This window comes from Micromesistius poutassou (genome assembly GCF_964030765.1).
Source record: "Micromesistius poutassou genome assembly, chromosome: 7".
NCBI classification, from domain to species: Eukaryota; Metazoa; Chordata; class Actinopteri; order Gadiformes; family Gadidae; genus Micromesistius; species Micromesistius poutassou.
The window spans coordinates 11,514,344-11,534,924 of record NC_140277.1 but is presented as its reverse complement, the minus strand read 5'-3'; the positions used below and the strand labels follow the sequence as shown (position 1 = coordinate 11,534,924).

The window sequence follows — 20,581 nt, the reverse complement described above, 5'->3', positions numbered from 1 at the left end:
CGGTGTGCGGCAGGCCGGGAGAGATGAGCTGTACAGTGGAGCGTGCGGTACATCCTCTTCCTCTCCATCCCTCATCCACAGTGTGTGAGCCCCTCTCCCCATGACCCCCCCCCGGCCGCGTGTGAGTTTGATGAATGCGCCGCATCTGCCCTTCCGAACCGCCACCAGCGCCGTGTCTGGGAGCGCCACCAATGGCTGCTTTTTATTTATTTCATTTTGTATTAATACTTTTTTTTTTTTGTTCACCCTGATGCGGAGGCCGAGGTGCATGGCGAGGTAACCGAGTGGACAAAAACAAAAAAATGTCAACGTCGGGAAGAGTGTTTGTGACAAATCCCAGTAGAAAAAACGATTATTCAGACTCTAATTGAAAGAAAAACCTCACATCCACGGTGCAGATGATCGCAAAATCAAACAAAACCAGAAAGTTTGGAACCCGCAGAGGGTCATACCACACGCAGAAACACATTGAGGTCTTGTCTCAAATGCCCCGGAGTAAAATAGCTCCTGGATCGTGGTTTTGTTGTACGACAGTACTGTTGTACCACACTTCAATCTGTTCCGTTCTTTCATTCTGTTTTGGTGTGGCTGTGCACGTGAACAAACATGTGGCCATAATTGCAGCGCGTCACGCCACGTCCATCCAGCCACCAAACGTATCAGTTTTAATGTGCAGAATTCTGTTCACGCCGCAAATGTAAACATGTAAGCAATGTCGGAAGTGTACGGTAGACAACAAGAGTACTGTCTTTACCACGCCCACCCACACAACACACACACCCACACAACACACACACGCGCGTGCGCGCGTGTGCACGCATTAACAGCCACATGCTCCACCAAACAGCGTCGGAGTCTGCCACGACATCTTCCTATTGATGTTTCATTAGGTGGCCGTCAGCGTCCAGCCTCGTGTAGAACACCCGTGTAATGGCATTAACGTCAAGCCGTACAAGCTCCGCCCCCCCGGGCCGCATCGTGTCACCGCCAGGGCTCTGTCAGGTAGCTGGTTGGAGCTCCGATCGTTGTGCTTTAGGGCGCCATTTACAAACCAGGCACAGTACAGAGTCGTGTGGCGCTCTTCCTGTCATAGAGGAAGAGCAGCCTCTGTCACGGTCTCTTTCTTTTTCCCCCTCTCTCTGTCTCCGTCTCTCTTTCTCTAGCTCTCTGTCTCTATCAATTTATTCCTCTCTTCTCCCCTCTCCCCCGTCTACTCTCTCTAGAGTTGCCGGGATACGTGGTCCGTCAGTTGACTGGGGAGTCAGTCATGCAGGTGGCCCCACTACCTGTTCCTCTCCCAGATAATTAATGTGTACAAGCCGCCACTAATTACACTTCTCAGTAATGATTTATGGTTTCTGCAGAGCAGGGGAGTGACGGGAGGGTTATTGGGTGAGTTTGTGTGTGTGTGTATGTGTGTGTGGTTTTGGATGTGGGGGTGTGTGTGTACACACTGCTGAGTGAGTACAGCTGGAAGAGAAGACATGATTGATGAAGAGTGTGTGGATCGAAAGACAAAAATAAAAACAGACCCCCACTGGAGACACACACACACACACACACACACACACACAGACAAATACATTGACTTGTGTGGTTAATGCTGATGTCTCAATCGCTGTACTCTCTTAACAAAATGAATGTCTTCATTCTCCATTCTCTATTATTGTGAGGTATTACACAATAACATCCAATTAGTAAGCCGGTTTTAATATCGTGGTATTATGAATGATATAATTACTCCTGAGGTTTCATTTTAATTATTGCCATGAAGCAACTTCTATCGACAGCATACTTATAGCTAATGGATGTTTATAATATCCTCATTATGCCTGCCATTAGTACACACACACACACACACACACACACACACACACACACACGTCTGAACCTTAATGGGTATTGGCATTTGTTATCCAATTAAAGCTGCTTACGACAGTGACAGTAATGTGAGGTGTTGGCTCATGTAAGATGTTAGCAATTCAAAACCCTGAAGCCTCTTTCACATTCCTCTCCTCTCTCTGTCCCCCCCCCCCCCCCCCCCCCTCTCAGCTCTTAGAGTTCGACAAAGAGCTGTCTGTCTTCAAGGACCGTCTGCACGAGCTGGAGATCACCTTCCCTCCCAGGTACGGCGTGTTTCACTTTGTGTGTGCCTGCGCTTCTTCCCTGGGATCGAGCTTGCTAATTGGACGAGCAGCATGCAGAGGGGGGGGTGGGAGGTGGAGAAATGCTACGTCGTGGTTCGCCACCAGTGGGAGTTGATTGACCCAACCGCAGCCGTCCGCTTTGAATAAACACAGTGGGTCAACTTGATGAGAAAAAACTATATACTTGGATCACAATTCAACTGTAAGTCTGTTGTATTGTGTGTGTGTGTGTGTGTGTGTGTGTGTGTGTGTGTGTGTGTGTGTGTGTGTGTGTGTGCAGATTTAGGTATGAACTTGACAGTAGCTGCATTGATATTCTGCCAGAGTGTGGATTTTGAATTTTGAAAGGGGCTGGGCCAGGGGCGTGTAGCTCAGTAGGGTGGGGGGGGGGGGGGGGGGTCCGCTCCTCTCTTCCTCAAACAAATGCATTTGCAATTAGCCCTTTCAGACGAGAGGGAGGGCAAACAACCGCTGGCGTGAAAATATGTTTCGGGAGCAGCGCGTTAATGGAGCGTGACCTTTGGCATCGCTTGTGACTCAATCAGTGGAGATAATGAAACGCTGTAATCAAACAATAATTACTTGATAAACTGCTCCAGAGGCAGCCGGAGGGCGGCAGGGGACTTCAGACTGTGTGTGTGTGTGTGTGTGTGTGTGTGTGTGTGTGTGTGTGTGTGTGTGTGTGTGTGTGTGTGTGTGTGTGTGTGTGTGTGTGTGTGTGTGTGTGTGTGTGTGTGTGTGTGTGTGTGTGCGTAAATGTGTGATTTTGAGATATAGCTATCTAATTGTGTGTCTGAGTGAGAAAATATTGTTTTCTTAGATTGAGTAATCGTGTTTTCAGATTTGAGTTATCGTGTGTGTGTGGAAGCCATATATATCCCGTATTAAATGGGTGTAAGTGCATGTTTGTGTATGAATGTTGTTTTTTTTTGCCGAGATAGTCTCCATGTTTTCCTGTGGTGTTTTGAAACCCAGCAACGGCATTGGTGTTTGCCGTGTGTGTGTGTGTGTGTGTGCGTGCGTGTATACCTGCGTGCGTGTGTGAGTGTGCATGTGTGCCTGCGTGCGTGTGTGCGTGTGTGTGGGCTGCGTTGTTTCCCAGCGTCTCTCTGCCTCTTCATCAGAGGGCAGGTTTACATGCTTCTGCATAATTGACGTTTGTATTTATTGTTGCTTTGACACCGCCGCGCGCCCCGCACCCGTCTCCATAACACTGCATCATCCGTCTCCGCGGCGACGCGTGAGGCGCGCAGTGCCGCGCTCGCGCTCGCAAATGATTTCCTCCCACCTCCGCAGACAGCGGATGATGAAGTGGGAGAAATGAAAGGTGAGGGCATATGCATATGAAATCCAATTTGATGTACTTGGGTTCGCAAACGCGCGCCGCATCATTGTCAGCCCTGAATAGGGAGCAGCGGCCTAGTTAAAGTTAAACAGCCACTCCCCTCACACACACACACACACACACTCTTACACTCACACACACACACACATTACCACGCTCCCTCCCTTTGTCTGCTCTGCCTTGTGCTCCATGAGCAATCAAGCCCCAGAAGGATTGTCCCCCGTCACACGGCCTGGCACTGGACACGCCCCCTCGCCATCTGTGAGGTTATTGGGTTTTTTAACATCTAGGACATCAGGGCACGCCCACCCCGAGTACATACAAATGAATAAACACACGCGCGCGCGCACACACACAAACACACGCACGCACACACACACACACACAATGGAAAGAGGTAATTCTTGTTCCCCCTATAAATCAATAGCGGTCATCGATATTTAATCTGCAAGTTAATTCTGTCTTGGGCTATTTGCAAGAGAAGTCACCTGTTCCCCGCACACACGTCTAATGGGCTGCGGTAGTATTGCATAAGGTAGCATGGCTGATGGGTGTTTAGCCAGATTGCTTAAAGGGAGCCTAGCAAAAAAGCAAGACAATGTAAACACACTCCACAGCTGTTAGACCATAGACCGCCATAGCCAAGGCCCCCGCCCAAGCTGTGGTTTTTGGACAGCAGTCTTAATGAAATAGTGCCGAACAATTTGCTCTAAATTAATAAATTGGTTATTCAATTCCAGTATTCATTCATCATATTTCTTTATCAATTCACAATCCTTGTCATTTCTTGGGCTGCTCCGGAATATGCTGCTGCAAATATGTCATCGCTATTTAAAAGAACGCTTTGAACAGGTATATCACGAGATCTGGTCACCCCTGCCAAGAACGCGGCATCCAAAAACATCTCCGACACTTTACAGAGAAAACGATTCAACGATAATTCGACGACGACAGCGATCTTCAGCGGCCGTCCTAGCGCTACACACACACACACGAGCCTGCTCACCTGACGGCGCTCCAGTGCTCGCTGTGGATCTCCACCTCAGACCCTCACGAGTGAGTCAGTCAAAGACGGCCATGACATGTCCAAAGCAGCGCTCACCACGGTGTGGAATTTGGCCCAGTCGTGCCACAGTCGGACTTGGAGCCAGTCCGGCGACGCGCACTGGTCTGCTGCCGGGGGGGTGAAACAACACACACGTGCACGCACGACACACACGCACCCTCACACTTGCGTACACGCTTTTTATTGACACTCTATGCACACACAGTACTCCATGTACGGCCCCCAGAGCCCCTTCCCATCGCCAGGGTCTCGGTCCGGCCAGAGGTTGAAGCCCATCAATCGGGGAAAGACGTTTGTATTGGCTTTCTCTTGTTCCGTTTTTTTCATGGAGAACCGGTGTATTAATCATAAGCCAATCGTTTTACAGAGATCCAAAGCGAAGGCAACATGGATCTGTAGCCGCACGCCGCTAGACGGACCATTAGGGTCATTGTGTTTGGACGTGGCCTCCGCCCGTGCAGGCATTTAACCGGAGATCAAGCTGGAGCGTGGCGTACATTAAGGTCCTTTTTGATCTGATATCTAGAATAGCATGACTAGGGTACTGTCCACTAAAACATACTAAAGCACCCAGTAACGTATTCATGGATTTGATTGATTTAAGGCAAAGCTTTTAGTACTGCCTTTATCAGATTTCTCTGATGTGTTGTTGTTTTTTGGGGTTTGGCAAGAGATCGATGCAAAACTGGAACCGGGGGACACCAGGCTGATGGGGAGGGATGTGCTGGGCGATCTGGTACGTGGAAGAAGATATGCTTCCTTATTTAACCTGGTTACTGGGAATGGGCCTTGGAATGCTGAGGGTGAAATAGCAGTGTTCCCATCAAAATACAACTCTCAGGATTGGAATAAGTTAAGAGATGGATGGCTGTTACCCAAAACCATAATTTTTCCACTTACTCCTATTGCATTTTTATCCATTGAGTTTATGCGCCTTAGGTTAAGCACTCTGTGACCAGAACAGGGTCCTACTTAACCATAATGTGATTTAGTTAAATCGAAGAAAGGAAGATAAGGATGAACCACAATGTCTATTTCTAGAAAAATATGTAATAATCCATTGATTGAATCGTAAACATTTTAATACAATACCATTTCTCTTACTCACGTGGTAGAGCAGATTACCTGGAAAATCACAACAAGGAACTGGATTGATTATTATAAATGAAGGAAAATCAAGCAAATGGGGTTGGGAATGCGTGTCGTCTATGCCTGTACATCATATCCTGCGTTGGGTTATTTATTTAGTTTTATTTGGCCGCACCTCTCCGGATGTCAACCTTCCCAGGTTAAGGGTTGGAAGGAGCTTAAGCAGAAAGATTGCCGGCGTGTCTGTGTGTTTGCTAAGTCTAGACTCGGGGAGTCGGAGGGCACTTGAGAGGTGACTCAGGTAAGAAGGTGAGGAGCCAAGGAGAAAGGTGACTCGGTATCTAAACAGGAAGTTCAGCGAGAGAGGCGGGTGACCCACCTCAATGCTGGCAATGTGTTATGTTGCGGCAAAGATAGAAAGCCAGGTCTAATCTTGAGGATAAATCCGACCTGGTGGTTCCCTGTGAAAGAACATCATTCCTGAGACCTGTTTTCACACAAGGTTTGAATAAAATCTCAACGTGAAATTCCCATATGCAGTTGCAGCCCGGGCTCCCCGTTAGATATCTTTGCATTGGGGATCATCGTCTCCCACGTCTGAAGAATGGTCCATTCACTGGAAACAACTGCTGTGCTTTACTCTCATGTGGAGAACATGAGTCCATCCACAGGGAAGAGACTATGCTTTGTCCCGTCACGGCCATTACCCTGTCGAGATCAAACCAGCAACTCATACAAATGAGCGTCCTTCAAGTGAAATCCCTGTCTCCCTATAGATCCATCTGCGTGTGGGTCTGGGTGCCCTATGTCCTATGGTACCAGTCTTTGAGTGTCATCCATGAAGAAGGCCTCTTGTTCTCTCAACATATGCTCTGGGTTATTGAGGGATACCAACTCAGGCACATGTAACATAAAGTGCACTTGGCATTAGCCTGTTGGCTGAAGCTTCGGGGGTCAGGACAACAGGAACACTGTTGTACCGTGCTAGCTGTTCCTACGTGTGGCTTCCATTGCATACGCTGCTGGAGAGGCCTCCTTGAGAACAATGAGGGCAACAGTGGCTGCAGATTACACCGGCATCGGCGCAAAACGCAGGGACGGTATAGATAGAAAAAGGGTTACGACTATTTGTAATACCGGTTGCATGGATTTATGCTTTCATCTACTGCCCACGGGATCCTAAGAAAGACTGCTTTGTCAGGCTCTCACCACTTATTCCCAGCCTGGGCCCCAATAACAACAATCTACCTTCACCCCGTCTGTTTGTCCGACAGCGTGCCAGTGTTGTGCCGGTGAACCTCCCCAGTGTTGCAATGCGAAGCAAACGTTCAGCTTTGTTGACAGCAGTTGGCTGAACTTTATGAATTCTGGTGGGTGGTGTTTGTGTGTCTGTGTGTGTGTGTGTGTGTGTGTGAGAGAGAGTATTTTGCCAAGCCTCCCCTGACAACAGCAAACAAACTGCTGCGCCAAATCCCATGATGCTCTTGGGGACCTTTGACCCCTTGTCATTGATACTTTACGTCTTATCTTTGGCTTCCTGCCCTGCCCATACTCCCAAGTTTATATTGTGCTCATTAAATACAGAGTCGCTCAATGGGCCACTGTTTGGCCTGTCATTGTGTGCAGAAAGGTGATTTCTTACTTCACCTGCAGATAGGAGAACGTGGGAGAAGTTTGAGGAAGGAGAGGAGGTGGCGGAGTGTGACATAACCGGGAGAATGAGTTCCACATTTCCAGAACAAGAAAAATGGAGTATTTGCTTGCTGTTATGTTACATACCTTTTTACCATTGGGATAGGAAATGAAAAATATATTATATATTATAAAATATGATGTATTTATATAGATATTTTGATATCTATATAGATATATAAATATAGATATTGATAGATAGATATAAAGATATGTAGATATATAGATATAGATTGATAGATATAAAGATTTATATATATAGATTATAGATAGATAGATGTATACATATATATATTATATATTTTAAATTTTCAAAAGTAAAATCTATTTATTTGCTCAACTTTATACTTATTGGTTCCTTTAATTTTTATAGTGTAGTATTTACTATCTTCATAATCCCAATGACCCTCTAGTTGTACACCATCATTTCTCAATCCATTAATACCACGATTAATCATTCCAATAATCAAGAGTAATCTGTCAAATATGAAATGATTCTTATCGGGACTTTCACCAGTCTGGCTATTAATGAGCTGTTAACATCCGCCGCCGCTGAAGGCGTGCTGTATACCGCCTGGCTTAGTTAGAATAAGATTAGTTTAACCTTGGGGCCGTGTGATTCTAACTCCGCTTTGATTCCATGACTGAGCAATATGTCCCCGCTCATGAATCACCCCCCGCCGTGGGCCCGGGGGGGGGCTTGTCAAGGTGCCAGTGGCGCATTGTTTTGGATTATTTGTTAATATATTTGCTTTCCTTCCTTATTATTTTACAGCACGTTGTAACCCCTTCAACAAAAGTGCTGTACAAATATAGATTGACGGCCCGTGTGTGTGTGTGTGTGTGTGTGTGTGTGTGTGTGTGTGTGTGTGTGTGTGTGTGTGTGTGTGTGTGTGTGTGTGTGTGTGTGTGTGTGTGTGTGTGTGTGTGTGTGTGTGTGTGTGCGTGTATGAGTTTGTAATTGTGTGTTTGTGTGTTCGGATGAGTGTGTTGTGTGTGTGTGTGTGTGTGTGTGTGTCTGTCTGTATGCGTTTATAAATGTGTGTGTTTGTGCATCCGGGTGTGTGTGTGTGTGTGTGTGTGTGTGTGCGTGTGCACTCGTCCGACTGCATGTGTGCGTCTGAGTTGTTATTCTTGTACACGCATGTGTGTGTGTGTCTGTGTGTGTGTGTCTGCATGCGTGTCTCCTCTCCTCAACAGGTGGACGATTGTTGGGCCTTATCAGGCGGGCCCCATTAATTAGTGTAATGAGTGTCGGTGCAGGCGTCGGGGCCGGCTGAGTGCTGCCTTCAGCCCACTCAGTGCGTTTACCTTCCCTGATAAGTTTGTGAGCCGGCTAATCAGACGCATTAATCACCGCGGCCACCCCAGCGCGCCGCTCTGCTGTTTGCCTTTGCATTAAGGGCCGTTATCGGGCCCCGGGGCCCGCCGGAGGGTGCGGTGGACCGGCAGAGTCCAGCTAACCTTATAGCCGCCGCACGCACGCACGCACACACACACACCTACACACATAGATATAGGATAGCCCTTTAATCACTGTTTTTGAGCGGTGGATTGGCGCGCCACAGCGGTCCAGGGTGGAGGCGGCAGGGAGGGGGGGTGGGGGGGGGGGCTGTGGTTATAGACGGGTCGTCGTGGCGATGTGCAGCAGCGAGGTGTTTATGAATGGTGTGGCGTGGAAGTTGGTTTGTGGTAGTTCAAATGGTGACTAAATGTGTGTGTGTGTGTGTGCGAGTGTGTGCGAGCACGGGAACCTCTGGGACCAATGGAGCGTGTTCAGGGCCACCCTGAAAACGGCTCTGCCTCGCGAGCCCTTTGAAGACATTGAAGTCATTTCCCCCTATGGCTCTGCTCTGTGTCTCTTCTTTTCCTCTCTCTCTCTTTCTCTCTTACATATACACTGGCTCTCTCTCTCTCTCTCTCTCTCTCTCTCTCTCTCTCTCTCTGGCTATCTGATCCCCTTTATCTCCTCTTTTCTGTCTCTCTATCTGTGATTCACTCATCCTATTCTTCATCCCTTTCATCCGGTGGATCACTCCTTTAGCTCCGTGATTAGCATCCCAAAGACCCTCCTCCATGCATTTCCCTATGCTTTGAGGGCCATTCATGCTAATTGGAGGCAGGGTCCTTCTCTAAGTAGCTCTCAGCAGGTTTGTTTGTACACCTGGTTGGGGGGGAGGGAGGGAGAGAGTGTCTGTGTGTCTCTCATCCAACACACACTCCCACACACACATGCGCTTATGCGCACGCACGCGCGCACACACACACACACACGCTTACACGCACGCACGCGCACACACACACATACACACGCATGCAGACATACAAACACACACGCACACAAACATGCACACACACACACACGAACATGCACACACAAATAAATGCATGAATTGATACGCGCAAAAATGCACACACGCACGCACGCACACACACACAAAAACACAGTAACAACAACTTTCCCTCTGGAGGTCCCAGGTGTGTGGTTGCCATGATACGACTCCAGCATGGCTGTCCAACAGTTGTCCCAGTGTATTGATGTGAGGTAACACTGTTTACCACCCCTGTTTGACTAGAAGAGCCCCTGTTGGGGACACTTGCACACACACACACACACACGCGCACACACGCACACGCGCACATACACACACACACACACACACACACACGGCACCAAGGTGGATCCTGGCTCCTCATGCAGAGCTCCAATTCATGGCTTGGTTTCAGTGTATTTGCATCGTTGTACGGTTGCAGGCCGATGAATGATATACTGTTATTTTGTGTGTGTGTGTGTGTGTGTTCCCCTGTTTATCTTAGCATGTGTGTGGGTACATTTGTGTGTGTGTGTGTGTGTGTGTGTGTGTGTGTGTGCGTGGATGTGCATGCGTGCGTGTTCAAGTTGACTGACACCAGTAGGTAAAATGCACCTGTGGGCGACCTGGCAGCCAGCCAGTGTGTTTGTGTCCAATCCACTGAGAGCTCGCGTGTCTGCCGAGGACGGCGTTCAGACGCACCGTCTCCACTGCTCAAGCACTCCGTCGGCTCCTAACCCGGACCAACACAGCCGTCCGCGCGGCTGTCTGACTCCTCTGCCATCCCAAGCAAAGCGACGTCTTAGCGACACTATTTTGGTACTCGCCGTCTGTGCTCCTGATGCAGCATACATCTTCGGTGGGTAGGCTGTGGGCTCGTACCAGCGCCGGCCTCCGTACGTAATCACACGCGCAGAGCGAGCGAGCGAGAGAGCGATCACCGAACACACTGTCCAATTAAGGCGCCGCCGCCGCGCCGCAGCTGTGATGAATAGAAAGGAGATCCAACCCGTGTTTATTTTGCCATTAAGGCTCCCGGAGAAGGAGGAAAGAATGGGAGGCGGGTGCGGGCAGCGCTACGGCTATGCTACGGTTAGCTTTGCGCGGCACTGGAGGAGCAAATTGGATTGGCAGCGCGGCGGCGGCGGCGGCGGCTAGGCCATGCGCTCGCAGCCCTAATGAGCGGTAACAAACAAATTGGATCGGAGGCGTGCAAATCCAACCGCCGTTTGATGAGTCGCGAGGAGGACTGGGCAAATTGAATTCTCAACAATGTAGAGATGATGCGTGGGTATTGTGTGGGGGGGCTTTTCGATTGTCCCCCTGCTGTTCTCAGATACAATCTCTTCCTCTGCCTGGCCGTGTGCCTGGGGAGGTGGTGGTGGGGGGGGGGGAAGGGGGCAGTAATCTCTTTTTGATGACCGCGTGGGGACATAATGGTACATATGGGGGGAAAACAAAATCACCCACTCTCTTTTGCTTTTGTATCTCTTGCTCTATTGCTCTCGCTCTCGCTCTCTGCCTCGCTCTCTCCCTCGCTCTCTGCATCGCGCTCTGCCTCGCTGGCCCTCTGCAGAGACGCCGTCTGACAAACACGGGCTCCGGCTGTACAGTTGGCAGAGAGGGATGGCTTCGATTGAGCCATCCATGTGTGTTGATTCAGTAGATTACACAGATGATTGGTCATACGGATATACATGCTTCTCCCCCCCCCCCCCCCCCCCCCCCGCCCCCTCGCTAGACCAATGAGATGCTCTCGTCGCACAGAAGGCTGTCCTACTGTCATTGCCCATTCTGTTTTCAGGAGTTTTATTCTCTTATTTTGATATTTCTTCGATTGATCTATGGTATTTTCAAACAGTTTCATAGGTAGAGTTGATTGAGAGGTCCATATTGATCATTGATCCACTAATTGTTAATGTCGATCCACTAATTGTTAATGTCGATCCACTAATTGTTAATGTCGATCCACTAATTGGCGATGTCGTGTTGGTCACTAATTGGTGTTTTTTGTCCCTTCCAGCTACCCATACAGTGAAGACAGCAGCCAGGGCAAACAGTACATGCCCACCAGGTGCCCTGCGTGGTGCGACCGCATCCTGATGTCCGCCACCACGCCAGAGACTTAGTTCTGAAGGTATCTTCCATCACCACACAAACTAATAGCGCTAACCAACGCTGTCCGGACACTAGGGTTTATCAATCCACTCGGCGTGACATCACAAATCCGGGGGGGGGGGGGGGGGTTCACTGATCCTGCACCCGAGAATTCTGTAATTGTTTTTTCCAGGATTTTGTATTTCAAACAACAAATACAAAAATCCTCTTTTCGTTCGGTTCCATCTCCCGTCTCCTCGCGTCAACACGTTCCCCCGCTCCCTCGCCCACCCCCCCCCCCCCCCTGCCTCCCAAAGCCCCCAGATGGCGGGCTGAGGCTCCTGTCTCCACAGTCATCTGGAGCGCTAAGCCACCCGTCCACACAGACAGTGCATATATCCAGAGTTCCAGAGGGGCCTGGTCGGCATCGTCAAGCCGACAGCCAGCCCGTTGCAAACGCTGCGTCCGGGTGGGGGGTGGGGGCATCGTTCGATCTGGACGCCCCCCTTGTCTTCCCCCTTGTCACCGCCTCCACCCCCATGCCGTCCGTCCACCCCCACGCTACGTCTCCACCGTCGGTGCGGCGGTGTTATCTCTTCAGTTCCCATCCTGGTTGAGCTCTGGGTCTGGTGGCTCGTCTGGAGGTCCAGCGTGCCACTTCAACCCCCGATTCAACCTGATTCAACCCCGACTATGTTGGACCCTCTCCCCAAGGAAGCGTCCTTTGAGTGTGTGGGGTGAGGGGGCGGTGTTGGGGTTGAGGATTTGGAAACCCAGACCGGGTAAAGATTTGAGACGGAGCATATAATCGTCCTTAATCCATTGACCATTAGCATTTCACTCAGTTTAGAGACCCCCGGAGACCTGTGTGTGTGTGCGTGTGTGCGTTTGTCAGCGTGTTTGCACGTGCGCACGCATGTGTTCGGGCCAGGGCGGGTGGCGTTCTTTGTCTCTTACAAATACACAGTTCCTTCCTGGCCTTTGATCCGCAACAGCCCCAGGAATGGAGCGGCCGGCCGCTCTACACCTCTGATGTCGGAGAAACTGGAACGCGCAAAAAAAAAAAATCAAAGGACACACCGATAACATCCCTCACCACATCCACTCCACTGTGACACAACTCAGCAGGTTCATATAAAAGCAAAAGGGGAAAATGCACCGACTGCTATCCACACACAGCTGGGTCACTGTTTACTCTCCCCTCCCGAGCACCGGCTAATTGCTAGTAATACAGCCGAGCGTTAGCAGCGTCCCCGCGGCTAGTGCTAGCTCCCCCCCCCCCCCCTCCGCCTCCTCCTCCAGATTGCCTGCCGATTGGCCGAGCTGCACACAGCAGGCCCCCCGCGCGGCGCCCCGCTACAGACTGTTGAGACACGCGCCCGTAAACAGCGAGCCGGCGCGCGCGACGGCCTCATTTATCACGGCACGCTCGGTTAACCCGCCATCGTGTTATTTTCTGCTCGCCGAGCCCTAACACAGCAAAGGTTGTGGCGCTGGCTGAGCCGCGCGGCGCCTGGGCCCCCCCCTCCACTCCCCCTCCTCCTCCCCCTCCTCCTCCTCCTCCTCCTCCTCCCCGGTAATGAATGTTTAGCCGAGCGAGCGCTCCCGCTCTGCCGCCGAGGACCCGGGGTAATTTGTTTATCTGTCCAAAGATTATGCAGGCCGAAAAAAAACACCCAAATAAAGAAGACCAAAAAAAGGCTCTGGTTTAATGGAAGGCGTTTGGAAATGATCAAGTGTGCGTTTGAGATGAATGTATCTTTCTTAGCTATGAGCGGGTTGGGGGGTGGGGGGGGGGGGGGTTGCTAGGCGGAGGGGGCCCCGGTGCGTGGCAGCGCCAGGCGTAAAGGCGTAGCGCCGTCACGGTGGAGGTGGCGACGGAGGCGACACCATCCTACCGCCCCCCCCCCCCCCCCCCCCCCCCCCCCCAGCGCCTACGCCTGCAGCCCCTTCCTCTGCTCACCTCGTCGCCGCTCAGAGACCCCCCACCCCCTGCCCTGCCCGCCTCCACTCCTGCGTGTGTGTGTGTGTGTGCGTGTGGTTTTGTGTGTGTCTGAGCATGTGTGCGTGTGTGTGTGTGTGTGTGTTGGCTGGCTGGCTGTTTAAAAAGTCTTTAGCTCAACCAGAGATGTATGATTTATCCGGCCGTCCTCCAGATTCATGTCTGTGAGGGTAGCCCCCCCGTGGCCACTGCCAGGGGGGATATTGGAACCTGATTCCCGCCGACAGGCTCTCACAGATCACGCCGGGGAGGGGCGGGGCCGGGATGCTCTCGGTCTTCCGGCAAATGGTCTTTCTAAATCACTACAAGGCTCCCTCTGCTATTGGTTGAGCGCGTAAGAAACTGCAACACAGTTTCCTCTGTGTGTTTATTCAATTTGAGTCAACTCAGTCCACCGCCTTTCTCTTCACCACCTGACTGGATGATTTCCGATACAGGGAAACATTAGATATGCGTCACGGCAGAAAGGGCGTGACGTGCAACTTTTGCTGCGAGAGAGCCATGAATCACAGAGTGCACTTTTACAGCAGGTGCGCTTGCAGGTCCATGTAGTGTGTCAGCCTTGTAAATTAAAGTCTCACTGACAAATTTACGTTTGGCCACCTGTCAGTTTGTTTCATTTGAGTTCACCTGCAGATTAACCCTGATGCATTTTAACTAATGTGTGTTCCATCAACCTCTCTGAGAAGATGCCAGTCCACATGAGAAATGGACTCGCAAATATTAAGAGCGAATGTCAGGGCGCGTCGTTGAGGGAATCCATAAACCTCTCGCTTAACGTTTGTGCAGCCGTCGAAACTTTGCATTTGCGTTGCCAAAGGTATCTTCCAGACCATCGCATTATCTGAGTTATTGCCTGGTATCTGTTTTCTCGCTTGTACACTCGGAAAAGGATTTCATGCTCTTAACCGCTTTAAGATATGTGGCCCGAAGCAAGAATCTAATCGCAGACTTTTCTCTATCTTAAAGCCCCAACATTGTGGATACTTAGTCATGGATAATCCTGCTATCCATGACTATGATTTGCAGTAACATCTCTTCAGTACACAACAAAGTGCAGCTTCTTAATTGCCTAGTGCACGTCTCCTAATGATTAAACAGTTAAGCATGAATCACATATTACCACGAGCACAGCACTGAGTCAGAGCACACAGAAGCATGTGTTAATAGTCATAATGCATTCATAATTTGATTTGATACACGTCTGTTATCCAAAGTAATGCTGCCACTTTTCCAGCCAGATGTACTCACACCGGTTTCTCAGTCCCTCTAGCACAGCCGAGAGGCCCACCAATGAAAACATAGGATCTTGTTGTTTGTCACATACATCGTGTTACAACATATTTTTTGTAATTCAGACTGCAGTCCAGACAACTGGTTCAGCGGTTATTGTCATTGTGTTTTCCTGTCGTCTTTCAAACACTAACACACCATGTGCAATGCACAGCATGGCTATGGGTTGCAGATTAATGTATGTAGACGTTAAAACTAAATAGCACATATTTTTCTAATCTTGCTGTGGGATCTGATATGAAATGATTTGATATTGTGTGTTTATTATTTGCCCTACTGGCTTCTCACTGTGACTTTCTCTTTGTTCCTCCGCAGCCAGAAAACGAGGAGCGGTCTATAGTCTACGATAACATAGGGCCCAATGTGTGCATGGGGGACCACAAGGTAACTCCAAAGGCTCCGCTCGCCTCGCTGACCTGCTGATTGCTGTGTTGTGTGTTTTGTGTGTCTGTAGGTCTGCGGTAATGGGTGCACTGTCCCTTTAAATTCCCCCCCAAAAAAAGATTGAGATATTATTAAAAGAAAATGAGAATTTAAAGTGTCCCCCCCCCCCCCCCCCCCCCTTTTTTTTTTATTTATTACTTAACACAATTATATTAAATGTTATTTTCTCAAATTCAAGCATGGATAGGTCAAACATGATCACTATTGTGAATGATAATTATTTGTATGGAAGTGTATATTATCTTTACATTCCAGACTGCGGAATGCCCATTTATCCAATCAGTCCTCATTAACGGCACCAATACCGTCGTGTGTGTGTCTCAACGTGTGTGACGTATCGCCATGTGGCCCGGCCCCCCCGGGGGGGGGGTCTCCCCAGTGCAGTACCACGCCGGCCCCGCCGCGGCCCGCCCTGAGCCGTAGAGAGACTCCTCTGACCGCAGCCCTGGCTGTGAGAGGACTCTTTAAAACCTGCTTCTGCTGGGGGGACGGGGGGGCGCGGGGGTGGGGGGGTGTTGTCGGGGGGGATCGCTGGGAACTCGCCGGCCCCGGCCAGGCTTTCATGACGGCCGTGGTGTGGCGCTGACACTGTAGCGGCTGTGTGTCATGTGACCCCCCCCGGGCCGGCGGGCCTGAGATCAACACGTTGCCGCTACAATCCCCCGGCGGCGGCCGTGGCGAAAGAGACGTCCGATGTAGTTAGCGCCCGGGGGGGAGAATGTTCTGTGAGTTTAACCCGCGTGTCGTAGGGGGCCCTGAGCGCGTGTGCGTGTCGTAGGGGCCCTGAGCGCGTGTGCGTGTCGTAAAGGGCCCCGAGCGTGTGTTGGTGTGTGCGTGTGTTGGTGCGTGTGTGTGTTGGTGCGTGCGTGTGTCTGTCGAAGTGCACGTCAAGTCAAGTCCTGCAGAGCATTGGATGGCGCTCTGTAACATGTGTTCACTCTGTGTGTGTGTCTGTCTGTCTGTCTGTCTGTGTGTATGTCTCTGTCTGTCTGTGTGTCTTTGCATACGTGTGTGTGTGTGTGTGTGTTGCAAGCTGTTCCGTAACTCCATATTTCTCTCTCTCTATGGTTCCTAATGTCTCTCTCTCTCCCCCCAGCCTGTTTTCCTGTCCTTCCGAATAGCAGTGGGGGCAGGTAAACCTAATGCAAATAAGCACAAGTGTTGTGTGGTGCAGTGATGTCGTGGTAAATATCATTTATTTTTCTTTCTTTACACCTCTCTGCCTTTCTTTCCTGTCGTTTATTTATTTTTTATCATCCTGACACAATCATTCATTTATTCCTATATATTTTAAAAAGGTTTGTTCCACAAATTGCTTATTTGGCTCTGGGAGTCAATTTGCGTTTGTGTTGAGAAAATGAAGTCAATCATGTTTTTATTTCATCCATCTTCATAATTTGCAGACAAACTGTAAAGAAAGATGACACACTCTGAACACTTGGTTTATTATACACTAAAAAGCTAAAGTGTTGTTTTTCTGAGCCAAGCGGAACGACGACAATTGGGAATAAAACCTTTTATTTGCCCATTTTGGCAGGGAAATGGAGCCAAAAGGGGGAGAAGATATGCCGTGAAGCTCCTCTGTGAGAACCCAAGAGGAAACAACAACACCACACACACACACACACACACACACACGCACACTAACTCACATTCTCTCTCACACACATACACACACACACACACAACACTGACCTAAACACGCACACACACAAAAGCACAGGAATACAAAATGGACACACACACACACACCACACACAGAGTAAGAGAAAAGAGCCAACACTAGCGTGTCCAGCAGTGCTGAGCAGGTCGGGCTGTTGGTGGTGTCTCTCCCTCCACACAAGCAGCACCCTGAGAATGTGGACTAGCCACCCCGCCAGCCTGGCTCCAGACTACACACACACACATCGCTGACCTCACTGTTGCCATGCAACCCCATTCCCTTAAAAGAAAACCACACATCTATATTATCTATATATTTAAAACTATACGGACGGACGGACAGACTTTGTTTTTCATGTCGTAACCTCCTTTTGCCAAAACTCTAAGTGGAGTCCCTTCCCGCCGCCATGGTTATTTTAGGTCTTCTTGGGTCCGTTAAGGTATGCCTCTACGCATAGAAGCGACTGTCCCGTTCGGTATCTTAAGATGTTTAAACAAAAGAAAAAAAAAAGTGCAATGCAAAAAAAGTGGTATGTCTATTGCTAGGTTTATTTGTACACGGGACAGTATAACATAGATTTGTTAATGGTTTTTAAGTGCTTTTTTTTTTTCTCTGACCAATCTCTGAGGTCCTTCTGGTTAGAATCTAGAATGTTTTTTTTGAGTTAAAATTTGTTTTTGTTCCTTTATTTTTTTTAAATTGCGTTATTTTGAGTTTGAATTGTCGTCGTCGTCGCTGTGGTTGTTTGCACACAACACTGCCATGCCTGACACATCGGTTTGAGTCTCATTTTATATACTGTACCTTTTAAAAAGAGATATAATTTATAATTCTTACCAAAATTGTTATGCGGAAGGTATGTCTAGAGACATGGGAGGGCGGGGGGGTGGGGGGTGGTGTTCGCAGCTCCCCTCGGCCACGGCGACCTTTGAATAGTCATTACAAAGTGGTAGAGCGAGGGAGAATGGGAGAGGGAGAAAAGGAAACTTTTCAGCCCACATGATTTATAGCCTATCCAAGAATGTTTTAAGCAGTGCCATAGACCATGCAAGTAGGCCTATATAAGATAATATTTCACACATAGCAGTCTCACCTTATCTCACGTTTATTATTATTGTTATTATTCTTACTCTAACTTATTTCTGCGTAATATATGATGGTTCGTAATGTGATATTTTACATAGGCTTGGGTATCCTTACAATGTAAACGGTTGTTTGTTTGTTTGTTTTTGTTACTGCATTATGGTGCCAAGTATTGTACACAGAAAATGAAGTGTGTGAGAATTATCATAAAAATACTTAAGTCGAATGGATAAAGATTGTTTTGATTATAAATTGTTAAATAAGAACGCTAAACGCGGGGAGAAACCAGGAGGAAATGCTTTTCAATTTTGTATGTAGCCTTGGACAGCCCTTCTCTCATTGGTCGTGCGAGCATTAAACGGCTATTAGAGGACTGTTGATAAAACGCCAACGTCTCTTTTTATCGATTTTATTCACTACACTACAGAGTCTGCAGGCTCTTCCTTAGATTGATCCTTGATTTTATTTTTTTTCTTCATCCTGCCTAAATCACCGCAAGTGAAAATTATTTTTCGTGCCTGTCGCAATATCTCTGTTGTCTTGACAGTAGGCCTTTGGTTGGTTTAGAAACTGCTTGTTTTTAACTCTGCTGGCCCTGATGTTAGGAGAGGCCGCTGTTGATCCTCACTCCTCTTATAACGCAGATAGAGATTCTATTCTATTCCATTACAACCTCTACTGTTGGCAATGCAGTTCTCAAGCAATAAAACCATTAGAACTCCACAATGCCTGGTCGTCTTCTCTGTCGCTGCTCTGCTCCGTGATGGCAGCTCGCAGGATGAGCACCACACTGTTATACCAAGTCCCAGCACCTACGTGTTTGTCAACAGTCAACATTGCTTTACTCTGCTATTTTCTATGAAGGCCATTGTTATAGATGATAATAATTATCCCATAAATAATCTATGTTAAGACTTGGACTAGGACTAACAGGTCTACCATAATAGACTGTTAACTTCCATACCCCTTCTCTTTTGAGCAGAGGCCTGTTGGTAGCCTATGCCTACAGGGTTATAATTGTTTATTGGCTGTTTAAATGCTCGGCCTTCATGGAAACCATTGACTGTTTTAATAATCCTAGTTTAAGTTTTACCTGTAACCCAAATGGAAATTCTATGTTATTGTTAAAAGTTCAAGCTGGTAATGACAGATGGCTAAGATCTTTGTAGATAGGCCTACTAACGTATTTGGTAATTGTTTTGATCAAGGGCCCGGTCCAAAGTAGGATTACCTAAATGAACCGAAATGTAAAAATAAAAAAAAAGTAGTAGTTGTGCTAATAGTGCGTTGATTCTTCAGACTGCTTGGATATAAATATGGTAGTAGTTGTAAACAAAAAACGGGTTAGTCCTATTTAGAAATGGATACAACACTAAAACTCCACTATATGGCCTACGTGTAGGCCAAATATTTGTGGGCCTATTCATGCATTTCTAGGTTAAAATATAAAAAAACATCGTAACGGTCCTTGAAATATGTGGACCTTTCCCTAATATTTTAAGTGGAGTGTATCTTTCAGAATTGCGTCTTGTTTTGCAATAATTAAAACACTTCCGCTTAATGTTGTCCTAAATTTCTAAGGAAGTTGCTTGATTCCTTCAGGTACATTTTTTGTTAATTATAGGCGAAGCTATTGTTGTATGTGTTTGGCTTCCAATAAACCATTAGAAATCAGAAATATCAAAAATGCTTGTTAAATAATTTATTCATAATACAAAGTGTTTTTTTCTTCCTATAACCTTGGCGGAAGCAATAATACTCTCTTTTTCCAACATAAACAAATGTCCAGTGATCTATTTCGGGCTGATGAGGTAAAACATAAAATCCATTAAATGATTAAAGGAAAAATGGTGTCGGTGGATGTCGTTAAAACAAGCTTTTTACAATATTATTTACAACATTTGCGTCTATACAATGTGTGCCAGTAGTGAATTTAGAATTGTAAAACGTGGAGAGAAAAAAAAATCTGGCAATAGGCCTATAATTATTATTCTGCAATAACCAAACCAAAGCAGAGCATGGGGGGGGGGGGGGGGGGCATAAGCGCGTCAGCATGGCGGGAAACGGGGCTGCAACATTTCTGTTTCCATGGGCTTAACAACATAATTTACTCAGTAAAAAATATATACATCTCACTTACAATGTCCGTCTTTATAGGCTACAACCCAATTCACACCTATTTCCTCCAACCCCCCCCCCCCCCCATCCCTAAACCGAGCGCCATTCTCTGTGACTTTAAACGAAGTGATACCCTGGTTAGACGAGCTTTAGAAGCCTCCGAGGAGCGAGAAGAGAGAGAGAGAAAGAGAGAGAGAGCGTCTCTGTTGCACAGATCCACCGCAGCGCCA

At 48.1% G+C, this 20,581-nt stretch overlaps 1 protein-coding gene across 1 annotated transcript in view; it reads left to right on the top strand.

Moving 5' to 3' along the window:
- The window catches only part of inpp5a (inositol polyphosphate-5-phosphatase A), a 31,843-nt gene extending 19,992 nt beyond the window's left edge, over positions 1-11,851 (top strand). Inside the window, exons 4-5 of the mRNA XM_084470430.1 lie at positions 2,053-2,126; positions 11,675-11,851. Of these exons, the coding sequence (XP_084326556.1) occupies positions 2,053-2,126; positions 11,675-11,780 (180 nt within the window). The 3' untranslated portion in view covers positions 11,781-11,851. The remainder of the gene's footprint in view (positions 1-2,052; positions 2,127-11,674) is intronic.
- The last annotated feature ends 8,730 nt before the right edge of the window (positions 11,852-20,581 follow it).